This window comes from Lagenorhynchus albirostris, chromosome 11 (assembly GCF_949774975.1).
Source record: "Lagenorhynchus albirostris chromosome 11, mLagAlb1.1, whole genome shotgun sequence".
Lineage (NCBI taxonomy): Eukaryota > Metazoa > Chordata > Mammalia > Artiodactyla > Delphinidae > Lagenorhynchus > Lagenorhynchus albirostris.
The window spans coordinates 4287871-4303541 of NC_083105.1; the positions used below are offsets into that span (position 1 = coordinate 4287871).

Genomic DNA, 15671 nt, shown 5'->3' on the forward strand with positions numbered 1-15671 from the left:
TCACCATCGTCCCCGGACGAGGGGCGGCGGAGGCCAAGCCAGGGCTGCCAGGACCATCTCTTGGCGGGAAGGTGTCCAGGCACTACTGCGGAAGTAGCAGGAGCGTGTGGTGAGCCGGGGGCTGCGGGGAAGGAGGGAGGGGCAGCGGCAACCCCGTGGGGAGCGCCGGGGTGACGGGGCAGGGGTGGTGGTCCGGGTGCCGGGCTGCTGTGGCCCAGTGGCACAGCGGCCTCCCTCCTGCGGGGGCGACCCCCAGAGGGCAGTGCAGGATCACCTCTCGGCCATACTAGGTCTCCCCCGGCTGGGAAGCCGGCTCTTTCTGGAACCCCTCCACCTGCCTCCATTGGATTCGACTCTTAAAGCCCCTGTGTTTCTTCTTTCCTGGCCCGCGGCCCTGGATGGAAAGCGTTACGGGCCCGGCGCTGCCCTGAGCTGCTGTGTGCATGTCAGCTCACTGAGCCTTCAGAGCAGCCCCAAGAAGTCGTTACTAAGAGCAGCTCTGTTTTACAGAGAAGGAAACGGAAGCCCCGAGAGGTTGACCAATTTGCCCAAGGCCACACAGCTAGGAAGGAAGGGGCTGAGGTTCACATCGGTGAGGATTTGGTGCCAGGACCGGGGCTCTGATCCCTCCGCTGTGCGGTGAGGGTGCACATGCGCCCTGATGCTGCAAACAGGGTCCCAGTCCTCCCTCCCTTCTCGGCCCCGTCACCAAGATCTGTTGTCCTGTAACTTACTGGTACTGGGCTCCGCCCCCTGGACATCAGCTCCGGGAGGGCAGGGACCTGGTCGGCGTGCACAGGGCACTTGGTGACCACCGTTGAGTGGGGACCAGGTGATTGCACGTGGTCACAGGAGGAGGGAGCCCGCTCTGGGCACCCGCAGGGCACTCTCGTCCCTGGATCTGCTCCTCCCGCCACGCGGCACCAGGGTAGGAGGCTGGAGCTGGGGGCACTCCACAGGAGAGTGCAGTTCGCACACCTTCTGGAGCCAAACCACGTGTTCCCTGGGGCTCAGCCCCTGGCGAGCGGTGACAGGGCCGTGGGTGGCTTGGGACGCCTGTGGTGCCTCGTATCCCGCGCCATGTCTCCGTGCTCCCCCCAGGACCCGCCCCTCCTCTGGGTCGTGGCTCGTCCCCTCCACTGTCCAATGCCAGTCGGGCCCTGCGCCCCATGGGGGGAGGGGGGGCGAGAAGTGAGTGCGTCTAGCATCAAGGCCCAGAGCTGAGAAAGGGGGGCGGAGGTGGGCAGGGACCCCAGAAAGAAGCAGAAGAAAACAGAGAGGAAGCGAGGGAAGGGGAGCAGCTGGGAGCACCAAGAGCACAGGAAGAGGAGGGGCTGAGGAGGGGCCTCGGGCCTCGGGAGCTGGGGTCCCGGGCAGATGTATGATTTACAGGATATTAACTGCTGGGAAGAGACTGCAGCTGGAAACCCTCTAAGTGTCAGCTAAACGCCTCAGAGAAAACCCTGTCTGCGCAGGACTCTGGGAACAAAGGCTCCACGGAAACATCTTCCGAGGTGTGGAATCTCTGGGTGACTCAAGGACCTCACGTTCAGACACCGAAGTTGTGAAACCTGAACCCCCGTGAGGCTGCTGAAGTGTCTCCTGGGTCTGATGACGGTGGAATGTTGACTTACCGAGCGTGAGTCGTCGTCCGCGGTACCTGGGAAAAATACCCAAGTCACCCCAGGTCCAGCATTATCGATCGCCGCCATCGCTCTGTAACCCAACCCAGCTGCGCCTGGCCGGGAGGAAGCCAGCCCTTGGCGAAGGCTGCCTTCCTGGCAGCAGCCTCTGCGGTCACGCCAAGCCGCAAGCCCTGTGTGGTCGAAGTGTGCAGAGGTGTCGGCCCCATTTCACAGTCACGGAAACTGAGGCCGCCGGGGCCAAGGCCTCTCCTGCAGCTCAAACCCACAGCAGAGAACCCTGGGAGAGAAAGGCTGCCTGGAGGAGGCAGTGGCCTCAGGTGGCTGAGGGTGGGAGGAGTGTCCCCCATGCCACCACCTTGGCACTGGGATGGTGGCCGCTCGCGGGGCATCTGTTCTGTGTGGGCAGGTGCTGATGGCGGCCCTTGCGTTATCTCATCAACCTCAACAAAGCAGGTGCCACGATCTTCGTTTTACAGATGGTGAGACTAGGGCACAAGGAGTTTGTCACTTGCCCAGGGTCACTCAGCTAATGAGCGGCAGCCCTGGGTTAGACCAGCCCTACGCGACTCCAAGTCCACGCTCCTTCCAGGGTGACCTGATGCCTTTCCGTCCCCCTGATGTAAAGCTAAACAAGCTTAGTGAAGGAACCTGCCTTGTCTTAGCGGGTCCGTTTTAACGCCCTGTGTGTGCCCGCGTGCATGCACGCACGGCTATCCCGTCAGCAAAGGTTTGCGCTGGGAGCGTCCGCGCCGTCTTCTGCCTCTGCTACGCTGCGGGTGGCGAGCCGGGCCTGGCCCTGGAGAGCCGGGAGGCCAACGACGGCTGGCCCACCCACGAGCCGGGAGCTCTCCATGCTCTTAATCAGTAAGATATGTTTCTGGAATAAAAACCACATCAGCATTTTCATTTTCAAGTTCAGACAAGGATTTTTTTTTTTTTCCTTCCCAATTTTCCCTTCACATGGGTGAGGCTAATCCTCTTGCCTTGACTGACAGGTCTTTAGGCTTCGCCGTACACATAAAGAGGCGAAGAATCAATGAGAAGAGCACGGGCTGGGGGCCTTCTGTTCTTCCTGACATTTTCAGGTTTCATGAAGACCACAACCTGTAATTACAACGCAGAACGTTTAGAAAAGTGATAGCAGACCTGCAGCGGGGCCAGCTCTGCCGTGCGTCCCCGCCAACACACAGGGAATGTGCTGAAGGTGGCTCTTGCCCTTCCCCTGTTTAACCTACAGATTGTCACCTCTTCCTGAGGATCTGCCCTGTGGGGTGGGGACAGGTGGTCCGCAGGTAGATGGGCCCCCCCACTGGGAGCGGGGAGGGGGAAAGCTCGACAGAAGCTCAACTTTGGGAGAAAGATGAACTAGGATAATAAAAAGTAGAGATTAACGGGGACCAGGAAGGGGGAAGTGGGACGGAGAGGAGACTGGGGCACTCCGGGAGGGCCCAGGTGTGGGCCAGAGCTCCCAGAGAAACCACTCACAATCCCAGACAAGGAAGATCTGGAAAAAGCCTCTCTTTCAAGAGCAGGGGAGCCTAACCGTGGTTACAGAGTAAATACTAGAGTTTCCTCGCCCCCCCCCCCCCCGCCTTAGTGCTTTTCGTGCTTAGGGTATATCCAAACTAAAAGTCTTTGCTCCTGGACTTGAACCGGACTTATATTTAATTAAAAGGGGTGCAGGTGGAGGGAGGCAAACTCAACGCGGTAACTTTGCTGGGCATATGTTTGGAAGCAGAGCCCCAAAGGCTGAGTCAGGATTAGGCGGGTAAAGACGAGGTAAAGCGGCTGCAGGCAGAGCTAACGGCGTGTCTAATTCCCAGCGGTGAAGTCGAGAGAAACTTCAGTCCGGCAAGACTCAGTGGGGTTCTCGTGGCATCATTCTCAGCAGCGCGATTCTCACCGTGGGGTCTGTTCCAGGCATCGCTGGATGTCTGACACCCCTGCCCACTCAAGGTCACAACCAGCCCTTAGTGGTTGTGACAACTCATGCTCCCACACATTCCCAGATGCCCCCTGTTGGGGGGGCCGGGTTCTGCCAGCAGAGAACTAGTGGGGTAGAAACCAGGCGCGTGCGCACTGCACTGTGCGTGCGCGCGCCGGTGTTTGTGTGCACGGAGCGGGGAAGGATGGTGGTCAGAGATGAGGGTGTGAAGAGGCAGGCAGCACCTGGATCAAACTGCCTCGACAGTCATATTGCGGAGTAAGCCACACTTTGCAGTAGGGGAATGACGGCAGGTTTGTGCTCTGGAAAGGTCACTCCGGCTGCCATGTGCGGCATGCTTTAGAGGCGTTGAGATCAAAGATAGAGGCTTGGGATTTTCTTTGTGGAAAGATCAATTCAGTTTAACAGACATAGGGCTATTTGGATTTTCTATTTCTGTTTGTGTCCATTTTGATAAGTCATGTCTTTAACAGAAATGATTTAAGTGTTCAGTTTTTTTTGGCATAAAGTTGGTCACGTTTCCCTCATATTCCCTCTTTCCTTTTAACGTCTGTAGGATCTGTAGTGATGTCCCATCTTTCTTGCTGCTCTTTGTGGGTGTCTTTTTCCTCGAGCATGCTCCCTGGAGATAGGTCAACTTTATTAATCTTCTTAAAGAACCAGCTTATGGCTTCACTGATTTTCTCTGTTTGCCCGTTCCTTATTTTATTGATTTCTGCTTTTATCAGTATTGCTTCCTTCCTTCTACTTACTGTTTTATTAGCTCTTCTCTTTCTGGGTTTTTACAGTGAAAACTGAGATCATCAATGTTAAATCTCTCCTCTTTTCTAACAAAGCATTTTAAAGCTCCAGATTTCCCTTAAACACTGTTTCAGCTGCATTTCTAGAATTTTCATACACAGTTGACCCTTGAACAACACAGGTTTGAACTGTGCAGGTCCGCTTATACTCGGATGTTTCTCCAATCCTACAGTACTACGCGAACCTCGGATACGGAGGCTGACAGTAGGACTCGAGCATCTGTAGACTTTGGTATCTGCGGTGGGTCCTGAAGCCAATCCCCTCAGATACCAAGGGATGTGACTGTATTGTGTTTTCCTTATCATTTGAACGTTTTAAGTTTGTTTTATAACTTCTTCTTTCACCCACAGGTTATTTAGCGGTGTGCTTTTTAATTTCCAAATATTCAGATATTTTCCAGGTATCTTTTTGTCATGGGTTTTAATTTAGTTCTGTTATGGCCAGAATTTAATTCTGTATGTGAAATCATACACATTTTGTATGATTTCAAGCACAAAAATACTACAATAGGATAAAATTCTGTGAGTAAAATAAGGTGGAAATGCAGACTCCAGAAGACAAAGTAAAACTATTATTTCCAAACATTAAAAGAAAAGCACATTCACTTTTAAGATGGATTATGTTGGGAAACACATTTTTCTGTATTTCAATTCTATTAAAATCATTTAAAGGGGTGATGTAATAGTGCTCTTTAAAGCATCTCTACTATTTGTTGCAAATTATGTTTGTAACTATAAAGACTCAAGATAAAAATGTTGGTGTAGATTTCTTCAAAGTTCTTTTAGTGAAATGTGAACAAAAAGTTTGAAGACAACTGAGCTAAATAATGAAAGGGTATCTGGAATTTTTTTTAAAGACAGTTGAAACTTGAGCCTGTTGGAAAGGAAGCAAGAAGGAGGGAGAGGCTGATGATATGAGAGATGCTGCCTGATGCTGAGATCCCTGTGGGAATGGAATGGATGTCACCACTGCATGTGTGGAGGGACCTGCCTCGAAAGAAGGTGGGGCTCCTTCACGTGACAGGAGGGATGGAGGAACAGGTGGGTGCAGAGGAGGAAGGCTTGACGGTCTGGTGGTGAAAAATGTTGGGAGCTCCTGTTCAAGGGCCCTGGTGAAGTGGAAAGTGAGGGGAGACAGTGGGGCCAGACGCTGGGCGAGAATGGAGGTTTTGCCGAGTGGCTGTGGAGTTCCAGGGGTGCTGATGGTGTGATGGGCATGGGTATGATGGGGCACCACTATGCACTCCACAGGCCCGTGTGTCCCTCTGGACACTTACCACGGCCGTAACTGCACTTTTGTGATGATCTGATAAATGTCTATCTCCCTCTGAGAACTGGCAGCGGCACGGGGACCACTGACCACCTCGTCCCAGCACCCAGCATATCTCCCTCTGAGAACTGGCAGCGGCACGGGGACCACTGACCACCTCGTCCCAGCACCCAGCACAGTACACAGCACTTGCTGGTTGTGGAAGGGAGGGACAGCTGGCTAAGCGTCGGGGTCATCAGAGCAGAGCTCTGTGCAAGTCATTTCCGAGATTCCAGCGACCTGCTGTTTGGCGGAAGCAGCCTTGCCTCCCTCCCCCAGGGCCTCTCCTGAGTCAGTGGTCCTCATACAGGAAGTGAACTAGGCAGTGGCTGCAAAGCCCAGCGATTGGTGGAAGGTGCAGATTAAGGAGAACCTAAGTCTTTGGAAACCTCTTGGAGGAGGAGGGTGTTACGGTGGCTTGAAAAACTGAGCAGAACTTAGGAGCACAGTGGGAGGAACCCAACCCGGATCCAGTGGAAGGCAGCAGGGCGGGGCTGGAGCCAGCCCTGCCTCTGCTCTCTGTGGGCGGGAGTAGGATTCCCTGTTCTGCTCCTGCCACCGCACCCTGTGGGAGCCCCAGGAGAGCTGCCATTCGCTGAGGCTGAGCATCTTCCAAGACGAGGCCCCTTACATAACCCGTCAGATTAATCCTCACCTTGATTCTGGCTTGACGCTAAGAGGGAGACGCTGATGCTCGGAGACGCCAGGTAACTTGCCAAGCTCAGACTCGGGAATGGGACCTTGGTTCGAGGCTTTCTGCTCCACCAGGCTGCCTCTCGCCTCGCCCGTGTGCCAACAGCTTTGCTTCATCCAACACGTCTGCAGCTGCCAGAGTGAGAGTCTCCTGCCGGGGGCCGGAGAGCCCCACACCGTCTCACGCCGCGGCCCCAACTCCTTAGGGAGGCTCGAGGTCTCCCCAGCAGGGAACCCTTCAGCGGCGGTGAGGATGTTCCCAGAGGCACTGTTCTTTCCTGGTTCCCTGCTTAGAGCGCCTTTCCAGCCCACACCCACCGCGAGCTGCCGCCAGAAGCCTCCTCCAGGAAGCCTCTTCTGAACACTCTCTGTTCCTATGGTCACCTCGGGGCGGGAACTGTAGCTCGTTTCCACGTCTGTCTCCCGACATTACAGAGGGGGCTCGTGGAGGACAAGGGTAAAGCGTCTCATTGCTTCAACCTTCAGCAAATGCCGAGCCCTGTGCACCTGTGTTAATTTCCTAGGGCTGCCGCAACAAGATGACAGACCGGTGACTTACACCACAGAAACCCTTTCTCCCTGGAGGCCAGAGTCTGAAATCAAGGTGTCGGCAGGGGTGGCTCCCTTTGAGGCCTCTCTCCTGGGCTTGCGGACGCCCGCCGTCTTGCTGCCTCTGTATGGGATCGGCCCTCTCAGCGTGCAGGGGTCCGTGTGTCCAAATTTCCTCTTCTTACATGGAGACACCAGTTAGACTGGACCAGGGCCCACCCTGACATTTTAATGAAATCACCTCTTTAAAGGCCTGTCTCCAAATACAGCCACATTCTGAGGTGCTGGGGTTAGGGTTTCAACACATGAATACGGGGTGGGGGTATGATTCAGCCCCTAACGGGGCTAAATACGCAAGGGACGTCAGACACCGGCCCTGCTCTGACTGGCCTGCTAGCCCAGTGGGGATGCAGGCAGTCCAACAAGCAGCTAACGTGGGCCCCGGCGGGCAGCAGCGCCATCTAAGTGTCCCTTCCCCGGTGGCCACCGCGACAAGGCACATGCACGTCCCCCACCTCATGGACCCTCACAGGACCCTTAGAAGGCGTGATGGTGCGTTCTGTGTCAAGCTGACTGGGCCACGGCGTGTCCAGACAAGGGGTCAAACATGACTCTGGGCGTGCCTGGGAGGGCGGTCCACACCAGCATCTGGGTAGGTGGAGCAGACGGCCCTCCCGGTGAGGCCCGAACGGAACAAAAAGGCTGCCACTCCCCTGGGAAAGGGCTTCTCCTCCTGCCTGCCTGCCTTGAGCTGGGACACTGGCTTTTTTCCTGCCTTTGGACTTGAAGTGAAACTGGCCCTTTCTGGGAATGGAGCTCGCAGGCCTTCGCACTGAACTTACACCACTGGCTCTCCTGGACTTGCCGCTAGCCACAGGCCGCAGCTCCTTCAGTCAACCTCTTAGAGTGTGCGTGCACATCCTGTAGGTTCCATGTCCCCGAGAATCTAACACAGGCGCTGCAGCATCCTCGCCGTTTTACCGACAAGGAAGCCAAGGCTCATGGGGACCTTTAGGCCTGCAGGCCTTCATCCAGGGCGCGGGGGCTCCACCCCGCCTTTCCTGAGCCCCGGGGCCTCACCTGCTGCTCCCTCCTGGCCCCCCAGACAGTGAGCCACTCACTGCACGAGTCAGCCCTCCAGGCCCTGACCTGGCCACGGCACCTGCGCATTTCAAGCAAGGACTCCCAAAGCTCCCTGCCGTGGGGGCCTCCTACTGAAGGGAAGGCGCCCTGGGCTTCACACCCCCGCGCCCCCGTCGCCATCCCCCGCTCTCTGCTCGTGCCCTGGCTTCTCTTTCTTTCTTGAATTGCCCCGGCTCCTGCCCTGCCTTCATGCTCAGCTCTGGGATCCGGACACGGTTGGCTCCTAAGGCCTGACCCCTGACACTCCCTCCGGGCAGTGTGGAGTGTATCCTCAGGCCACCTATCCTTCAGGACATTCCAGCCACATACATCTGCCCAAACAGCCCTGGGCCGCACGAGAAGGGGGCTGGGGACACTAGAAAGAAGGGCCGGGAGATGAAACCCCTCCCACGCAGGGCTCGACATCACAACTCTGGGTGTTGTGACAGAGCCTGCCAACTGTCCCCACCACCCACTCTGCCTCTTTCCTGTGGTCAGGGACCACCAGCGCCCTGAGGGGGGCACACAGCCACCCGACTAGACACAGCCCGGCCCAGCTTCACTCAGGACCGAGTGTGGCCATGGGGCTAAACTCGCACCAACAGGAGCGTGTAAGATGTGTGCTTGCCCTTCCCTCTCCTTCCTTCTTCCCAAAGGCAGGAAATAGGCACGCGGTAGTCACCCAACCTCAGCTGTGCAGCGGTGGCACCTGAGAAGACGGCAGAGCCGCCAGACACAGAGGAACTGGGCTCCTGCCGGCCCCCAGGGCTCTCGGTCCCCAGCCTGCTTGCCCGTCTACCTCGAGTGACAGCCCAGAGGCCACTCATCACATGATGAGAAGGAAGCATCAGTCTGGTGGGGCCACAGTATTTTGGGGTCTCTGTACAGCAGCTCAACTTGCACCCAGGGGAGCAGGGGAGCATTTTTGTTAGTGTGGAATATAGAACATGAGGAGAAGGACACAAAACCAAGTGCACAGCTCAGTGAACGATCACAAAGTGACCACACCCATGTGACTGCTCTCCTTGCTTCTACGGTCCTATCTGCTGAACTTTAAAGAAACAGTCATACAGTAATCATCTGTGCGTAGCGTCTTTCACTCGACATTGGGAACCCACCCCTGCTGAGTGTGGCTGTCGAGTCTCACACTCTGTGTGTCACTGCTGGGGACACTTGGGTTGTTCCCACGTCCTGGCCGTCACAAATAACGAACGTTTGCATCTCGTCTGTGCCTCTGGTTCACTGACGCATGTATTTTTGTCAAGTATGATCCTTGCAGTGGAATCGCCGGTCACACTCTACGCTTATCTTCAAATTTAGCAAACAGTGAATGCCAGGCTGTTTCCCAAAGAGGTCGCGCCAGCTTACACTCCCCCAGCAGCATTCGAGAGTCCCGTGTGCCCCACATCCTCACCAATACACGTATGGCATTGCTGGTCTTAGCTATTCTGGTGGGGAGCAGTGGTATTGCATTGTGTTTTTTTGTTTGTTTTTTTGCGGTACGCGGGCCTCTCACTGCTGTGGCCTCTCCCGTTGCAGAGTGCAGGCTCCGGACGTGCGGGCTCCGCGGCATGTGGGATCTTCCCGGACCGGGGCACGAACCCGTGTCCCCTGCATCGGCAGGCGGACTCTCAACCACTGCGCCACCAGGGAAGCCCTGCATTGTGGTTTTAATTATTTCCTTGATTACTAAGGAGGTTAAGTACCTTTTCGTGTGTCTGTTGGTGAAATGAGTATCTTCTGTGTCTAGTGCCTGTTCAGGTCTTGTCCCCATTTTTTTCCTAAGTTTTTAACGGATACATATTCTTTCTTTACACATTTGGGATATGAACCCTTTGGCAATTACGTAGTTTCAAATCACTCCTCCCACTGCCTTTTCAGTCTCTTAAAGGTGATTCTTTAGTTTTTAATAAAGCCCATTTTAATCGCTTTTGTAACATAGTTAAGAATTCTTACCCTATCTAAGGTTGTGAGACTTATTTTCTAGAATTTCTAGCATTTTGCTTTTCCTATTCAGATTTACAATCCAACTAGGAACTGATATGTTCATATGGTACAAGGTAGGTAGGGGTCAATTTCCTTTACCCTCTATAGATATTCAATGGTCTCAGCAGGATTTTTTGGAAAGATCACCCTTTCCCATGCTCTGTAATGCCACTTTAAACATATACCCAGTCTCCATTTGTGAGGGTCTGTTTCTGGACTCTGCTCTGCTTCCTTGGTCCATTTACTTATCCTTGTGCCAATAAAATACTGTTCTAAGGATCTCGCTTTGAATAGTTTTAACCATTGCGTTCTTCTTTCAGTGTCTTGGCTATTCTTGGCTTTTTGCATTTCCTTCAGAATTTATTTAAAATCTTTACTTTCTAAGTATTTGTTGCTAGTCTGTAGAAATTCAACTCATCTTTGTATATTAACCTTGTATTCAGTAACCTGGCTATACTCATTGATTCATCCTAACATTTTATGCACAGACTTCTGCATTAGCTATATAAACAATCCTGAGTTCTCTTCCGATTACTACCCTTCCACCGCTTTTCTGGGATGTTTTCCATCAGCTCTTTCACTTTTCCAACCTAAGTGGTGAATTGTGACTAACCTTGCCTTCCTAATGTCAAGAGGACAATTTTCAACATTTCTTCATCAAGTTCGGCATGTGCTGAGGGAGTTTTTGGAGATGACTCCTTATCAGAATAAGGAACTTCCCTCCTGTTCCTAATTTGCTAAGGTGTTTTAATAATACGTTGGATGCTGAATTTTGTGAACTTTTTTCTGCACGAATTATGATTCTGTCTTAATTTGTTAATGCAGTTTACTACTTTAAAAAAATGTCATCCCAATCTTGCATCTCTAAAATATAGTTTGTTAATAACGTGTTTAGGATCTTTGGATCGATGTTCACACGTGAGATTGGCCGTTGCTTTTCTTCCAATAAACTTCTCAGATCTTGCTATCAGGATCATGCTGGCCTTATAGAGAGTTCTGAAATGTTCTCTTTCTGGAAGAGTTTGTGTGTGGTTAGCAGTGTTTCTAAAATTTGGTAGAATCTGTTGCTGAAGCTGAGCCTGGAGTTTTCTCTGTGGAATTTTTAAAGATTCAGTATTTTAAATATTATAAGATTTTATTTCATTTTGTGTCTTTAAGGAATTTGTCCATGTCATCTAAAAGCTCAAATTTACTAATGTAGAATATTCACAGTATTCCTTTATGGACGTCTAACGTCCACGAGACCTGCAGTGATGATGATTTTCTAGGTGCTCTTTTTTCTTTATTGGTCTTACCACAGTTTTCTCAATCTAATGTATTTTTTCAAAGAACCAATTTTGGGCTTTATCTTTTGTGTGTTTTTTTTTAAATATTACTATTGTGGTTATTTCCTGTTTAATTATTATTATTTTTTTTAATTAATTAATTTGTTTTTATTTTATTTTATTTTTTTTGCGGTACGCGGGCCTCTCACTGTTGTGGCCTCTCCCTTTGCGGAGCACAGGCTCCAGACGCGCAGGCTCAGCAGCCATGGCTCACGGGTCCAGCTGCTCCGCGGCATGTGGGATCTTCCCAGACCGGGGCACGAACCCACGTCCCCTGCATTGGCAGGCGGACTCTCAACCACTGCGCCACCAGGGAAGCCCCTGTTTTTTTCTGCTCTCATATTTATTCTTTTAACTGTGGTTTTAAGTTCTTTTTAAAAACCTTCAACTGTGGTTTTAAGTGCTTTTCATAACTACTGAAGATAGTGCTTAGGTTACTGGTTTTCTGTCTTCTCTTCTCACATGCATTTAAGGTAATAGATCTCCATCTAGGAAAAGCTTTAGCTGCAGCCCGCAATCTTCGACACGTAGCATTTTCATTCACATCCAGTTAAAAATATTTCTTAATTTCCATTTCTTCATCTGACCCTTAGGTATTTGAGAAATGTTATTTAATCTCTAAAATTGTGGGGATTTTCGAGTTACCCTCCTGGTATTGATATGTAGCTTAGTTGTACTGGGGTCAGAATATACCATGTGCGATTTCAGTCCTTCGAAATTTGGTGAGATTCGTCTCATGGCCCGGCAAAAGGACCGATTTTGGTAAGTGGTTCCATATATACTTTAAAAGAATGTGTATTCTGCAGTTGTTGGGTGTGTTGCTCTACATGTCTACGTGCCAACAGCACTGATCAAATGCTTACTATCCTTCCTGATTATTTTTGTCTTATTTCACCACTCACTAAGAGGACAGACCACTGCATGCTGACCTTATGATGGCTCCAACCGCTGTGCAGATCAGGGCAGGAACATCCACAGGTGGTCTGTAGACAGCTGGCTGGGAGCGAGGGACAGCCAGGCACGGAGAGGGAGGGAGGGAAACTGACAGAACAGTCCCTGGAAACACAGCCCCTCCCCTCTGTTGCTCACAATGACTTCTTAGCTTACTTAAAGGAAAGAAAAGAATCATCTGTCTGAGTGAATTTTCTCTTGCTGTTGCCTTCTTGGTCACCTGAAGGTCAAAACTAAACCTTATTTTCTTTATGGCATTTACTACAACATGCGACACTCTTGTTTTTATCTGTTTGCTTGTTAACTTTGTCATTTTCATCAGAAGGTGAGCTTCACAAGGGCACGGACTGTGTCTTGTTTACTGCTGTATCCCCAGGACCTGCCTGGTACATTGCTCAAGGAGGAAACTTAGGCTCAGAGTGGTTAAGCGACCTGCTCAAGGCCACGCAGCTAGCAAGAAGTGGAGGTGAGATCTGAGCTTGGATTGCTCTAACTGCAAAGCCCGTGCTCTACCCATGAAGCTCCCCTGGCCCTCCCCCGTCTACAGCCACAGTTTAGGCATTTCTGCTACATTTACTCTCTATGCTTCTGGGGAAGGAAGCCATATTTTTTCCCTCATTCATTCCCTTCTAATTAACCACAGCAATTAATCATTAAGCATTTACTGCTGTGTGACCCCGGGCATTAACCTCTGCAACTCAACTTCCTCATTCATATAATGGGATTAATACTGGAACAGACTGTATAATTACGATGAGGATGAAGTGATGAATATTTTTAAGGTGCTTAGAACGTCGTGTGGTACACAGAAAGCACCACACAGGTATCTGTTAAAGACACAAAACACACTAAGTGAGCACCTACTGTATGCCCAGCACTGTGGCGAGACGGGGAGCAAGAGACTGGGCGTGGTTCCCACGCACGTCCGTCAGCTGGGCTCACGATGAAGGTGTCAGAGGCTTAGAAGTGCGTGTCGCTGCAGCAAGAACACAGCCAGCATCAGCGAGTGTTCCCCACAAGCCAGGCACCACCCCGAGCACTCCACGCTCGTTTAGGTTCATCCTCCTACACACTCCTGGACGCTGCTGGTGTGACAAGCCCCACGTTAGTGATGACAGAATCTGCCCGCAGTTGCGCAGCCGCAGAAGGGGCCTGGGGCCCAGGCCCTCACTCAGTTTATGCTCTCAACCACCATGCTATACACAGCGGCGGTGAAAACTAGATCCAGGCTGTAAAACACGCAAGCTCTCGCCTAACTGAAGTAAAAGAAGCATAACGCAATTTCATATATGGATGAAGAATGTCCATTATGTTGTTTAAACAAAAAGAAACATTTAACTTAATGTTCCTAATTTAAGGCTGCAATTTAAGCAGGAATAAACAACTATCAAAACCTTCAGAAAGTCATTTCCATTGACATAACTGTCTTTGGTTGTGATGAGGAAAGTCTGACGGATGAGTTAACACTGTAACCACTATATTTACAGAAAAAGCTTTCCTTTAAGATTCACATATACTGTAGACGGTAAATCAAATTTATATTGTAAAATACTATCCAGATAACATGTGACCTGAAAAATCCAAATAAATATATTAAAATGTGCAGGGAAGAAGAAAACAGATATTCTAGCATATAAATACAAGGGAAAAAATCTGAACTTTAAAAAGGGTTTTTAATTGATTTTCCATATTCAGGCCCCTGGAGCTGAAATTATCAGAACCTTGGACAGCACTGAGAGGGCCTTTTTCCTCCGAAGGACTGGTTTCGTGGTGGACTTTAATGTTAAGGTACCTCCTTCCCTTCTCTGCAGTTAAAACTTTTGTCTTAATTTTACTGCCTCTCATACAAAAATTGATTCCTTTATGTGTAGAACTTATTGATGGCGAAATATATATATATATTTACGTCTTCCTCTTGCAAACAAAAACTGGCCTTTTTGTCCCGTCACCTTTGTTTACTTATTCATCTTATCATTATTCATATAATTAAAGGATAGTGAAAAATCACTTAAGTAACATTTAAATCCCAGGTGTTGCTGTTAAAAGCAGATCAGTGCCTTCAGAAGTTAACGGACACAAGATACCCATATGTAAAATCTAAATTTTTTGATTTAAGATTTACTAATTGGTGGCCCAAATGACCTCAATCATTCCTCTACCTCCCATTTTGCAAAATGGACATCTTTCAGCAGTTTCCAAAGCATGGTGGTTAGCTTCAGAAGTTACTGAACAAAAATGCGTCTGCCATTACCTTCCCAAAAAGCCATACCCATGAGATGTATTCATATATATGGACACGTGGACAAATTCTAATGGTTTATTACTAAAACTGGGAAAATAAATATTTTTGAAATATTAACACCCACTATTAAAGTATTAAAGAAATCATTCTGCGAATACTTGAACTCGATGTCAAGCAGAAAAGCCTTTCTCTGCTACCTTTTAGAATAAAGCAGGCTAAAAAATTGAACTGCTTTGTCAGTTTGCTCTTGAAAGCAATAATACGGTCACAAAACTTGCTGTGACCATTCTGTCTCTTTACAAATTTTGTAAGGCTGGCCTGCCTTTTTTTTTCCCCTTCTAAATGACTGATTGAGGTGGTGCTTTAATCCTCTGTAGCATGTAAAACAAGGTTCTCAGAAGCTCTAAGTCCGCTGGCAGAGGACAGGGAAGCTGTTGTGCTCAGGAATTAATCTGTCCAGAGGCATCAAAAGCTGCCACAATGCAGCCATCGGCATGTTTTCACTATGCAAGCCCTACATTTCCTATTTAGAAAACACATAACCATCACCCCATTCTGTATTCTCACAGGCTCCCTTTTATTTATTTGTGTTTGTTATTATATGGCTTCTACCGACATGTTTGTGTGATGCCACTGGTGTGCATACATCCATTGAGAGGAAAAAAAGAAGTGTCTATTGCAAACTTGTTAAAAGGAAAAAGGGACCCCCACTGCTTTTTCCCTTTGGCCAGACTTCTATTTAGAGAATAAGGTTTTAACTCTTTGTGTCCCAGAAGAGAATGACTTCTTCGTGCAATTTGAATTTTGCAAAGGATTCTTTACTGACGGAATGTCACAAATGAGAGAAAAAAAAATGTTATTCATAGATTATCACAGTCCTAGAAGCTGGTATTTCTTCAGTATATAGAGGGCATCAGATCACACATGGGAAACCTTTTATTTTGTTCTTAACATGCTTAAAGCTGTTTTTTACAAAGCAATTTAAGTATGGCTACAGAAACTTAGGAGCACTTTACTTTGGAACAGTTGGTATTTCTGTAGAACTTCTGGTTGGGTCTTTGTTGTTTTCATTTTGGAAGGTTCAACAGAAATTGTGCAAAACC

General features: G+C 49.7%; 1 protein-coding gene across 8 annotated transcripts in view; it reads left to right on the forward strand.

Annotated features, from left to right (window-relative positions):
• WNT7B (Wnt family member 7B) overlaps positions 1 to 15671 on the forward strand; it is a 120766-nt gene that overhangs the window by 93442 nt on the left and 11653 nt on the right. For 2 of the 8 annotated variants that reach the window (XM_060166901.1, XM_060166909.1), the window contains 2 exons: positions 12703 to 12792; positions 14022 to 14126. The exons of 4 other annotated variants lie outside the window; for them this stretch is intronic. In XM_060166901.1, coding sequence (XP_060022884.1) covers positions 12703 to 12792; positions 14022 to 14035 — 104 coding nt within the window. In that variant the 3' untranslated portion in view covers positions 14036 to 14126. Of the gene's footprint in view, positions 1 to 5248; positions 5433 to 9603; positions 10173 to 12702; positions 12793 to 14021; positions 14127 to 15671 lie in introns of those variants that run through there. 2 more of the 8 variants (XR_009543595.1, XM_060166903.1) reach the window with 2 other exon arrangements.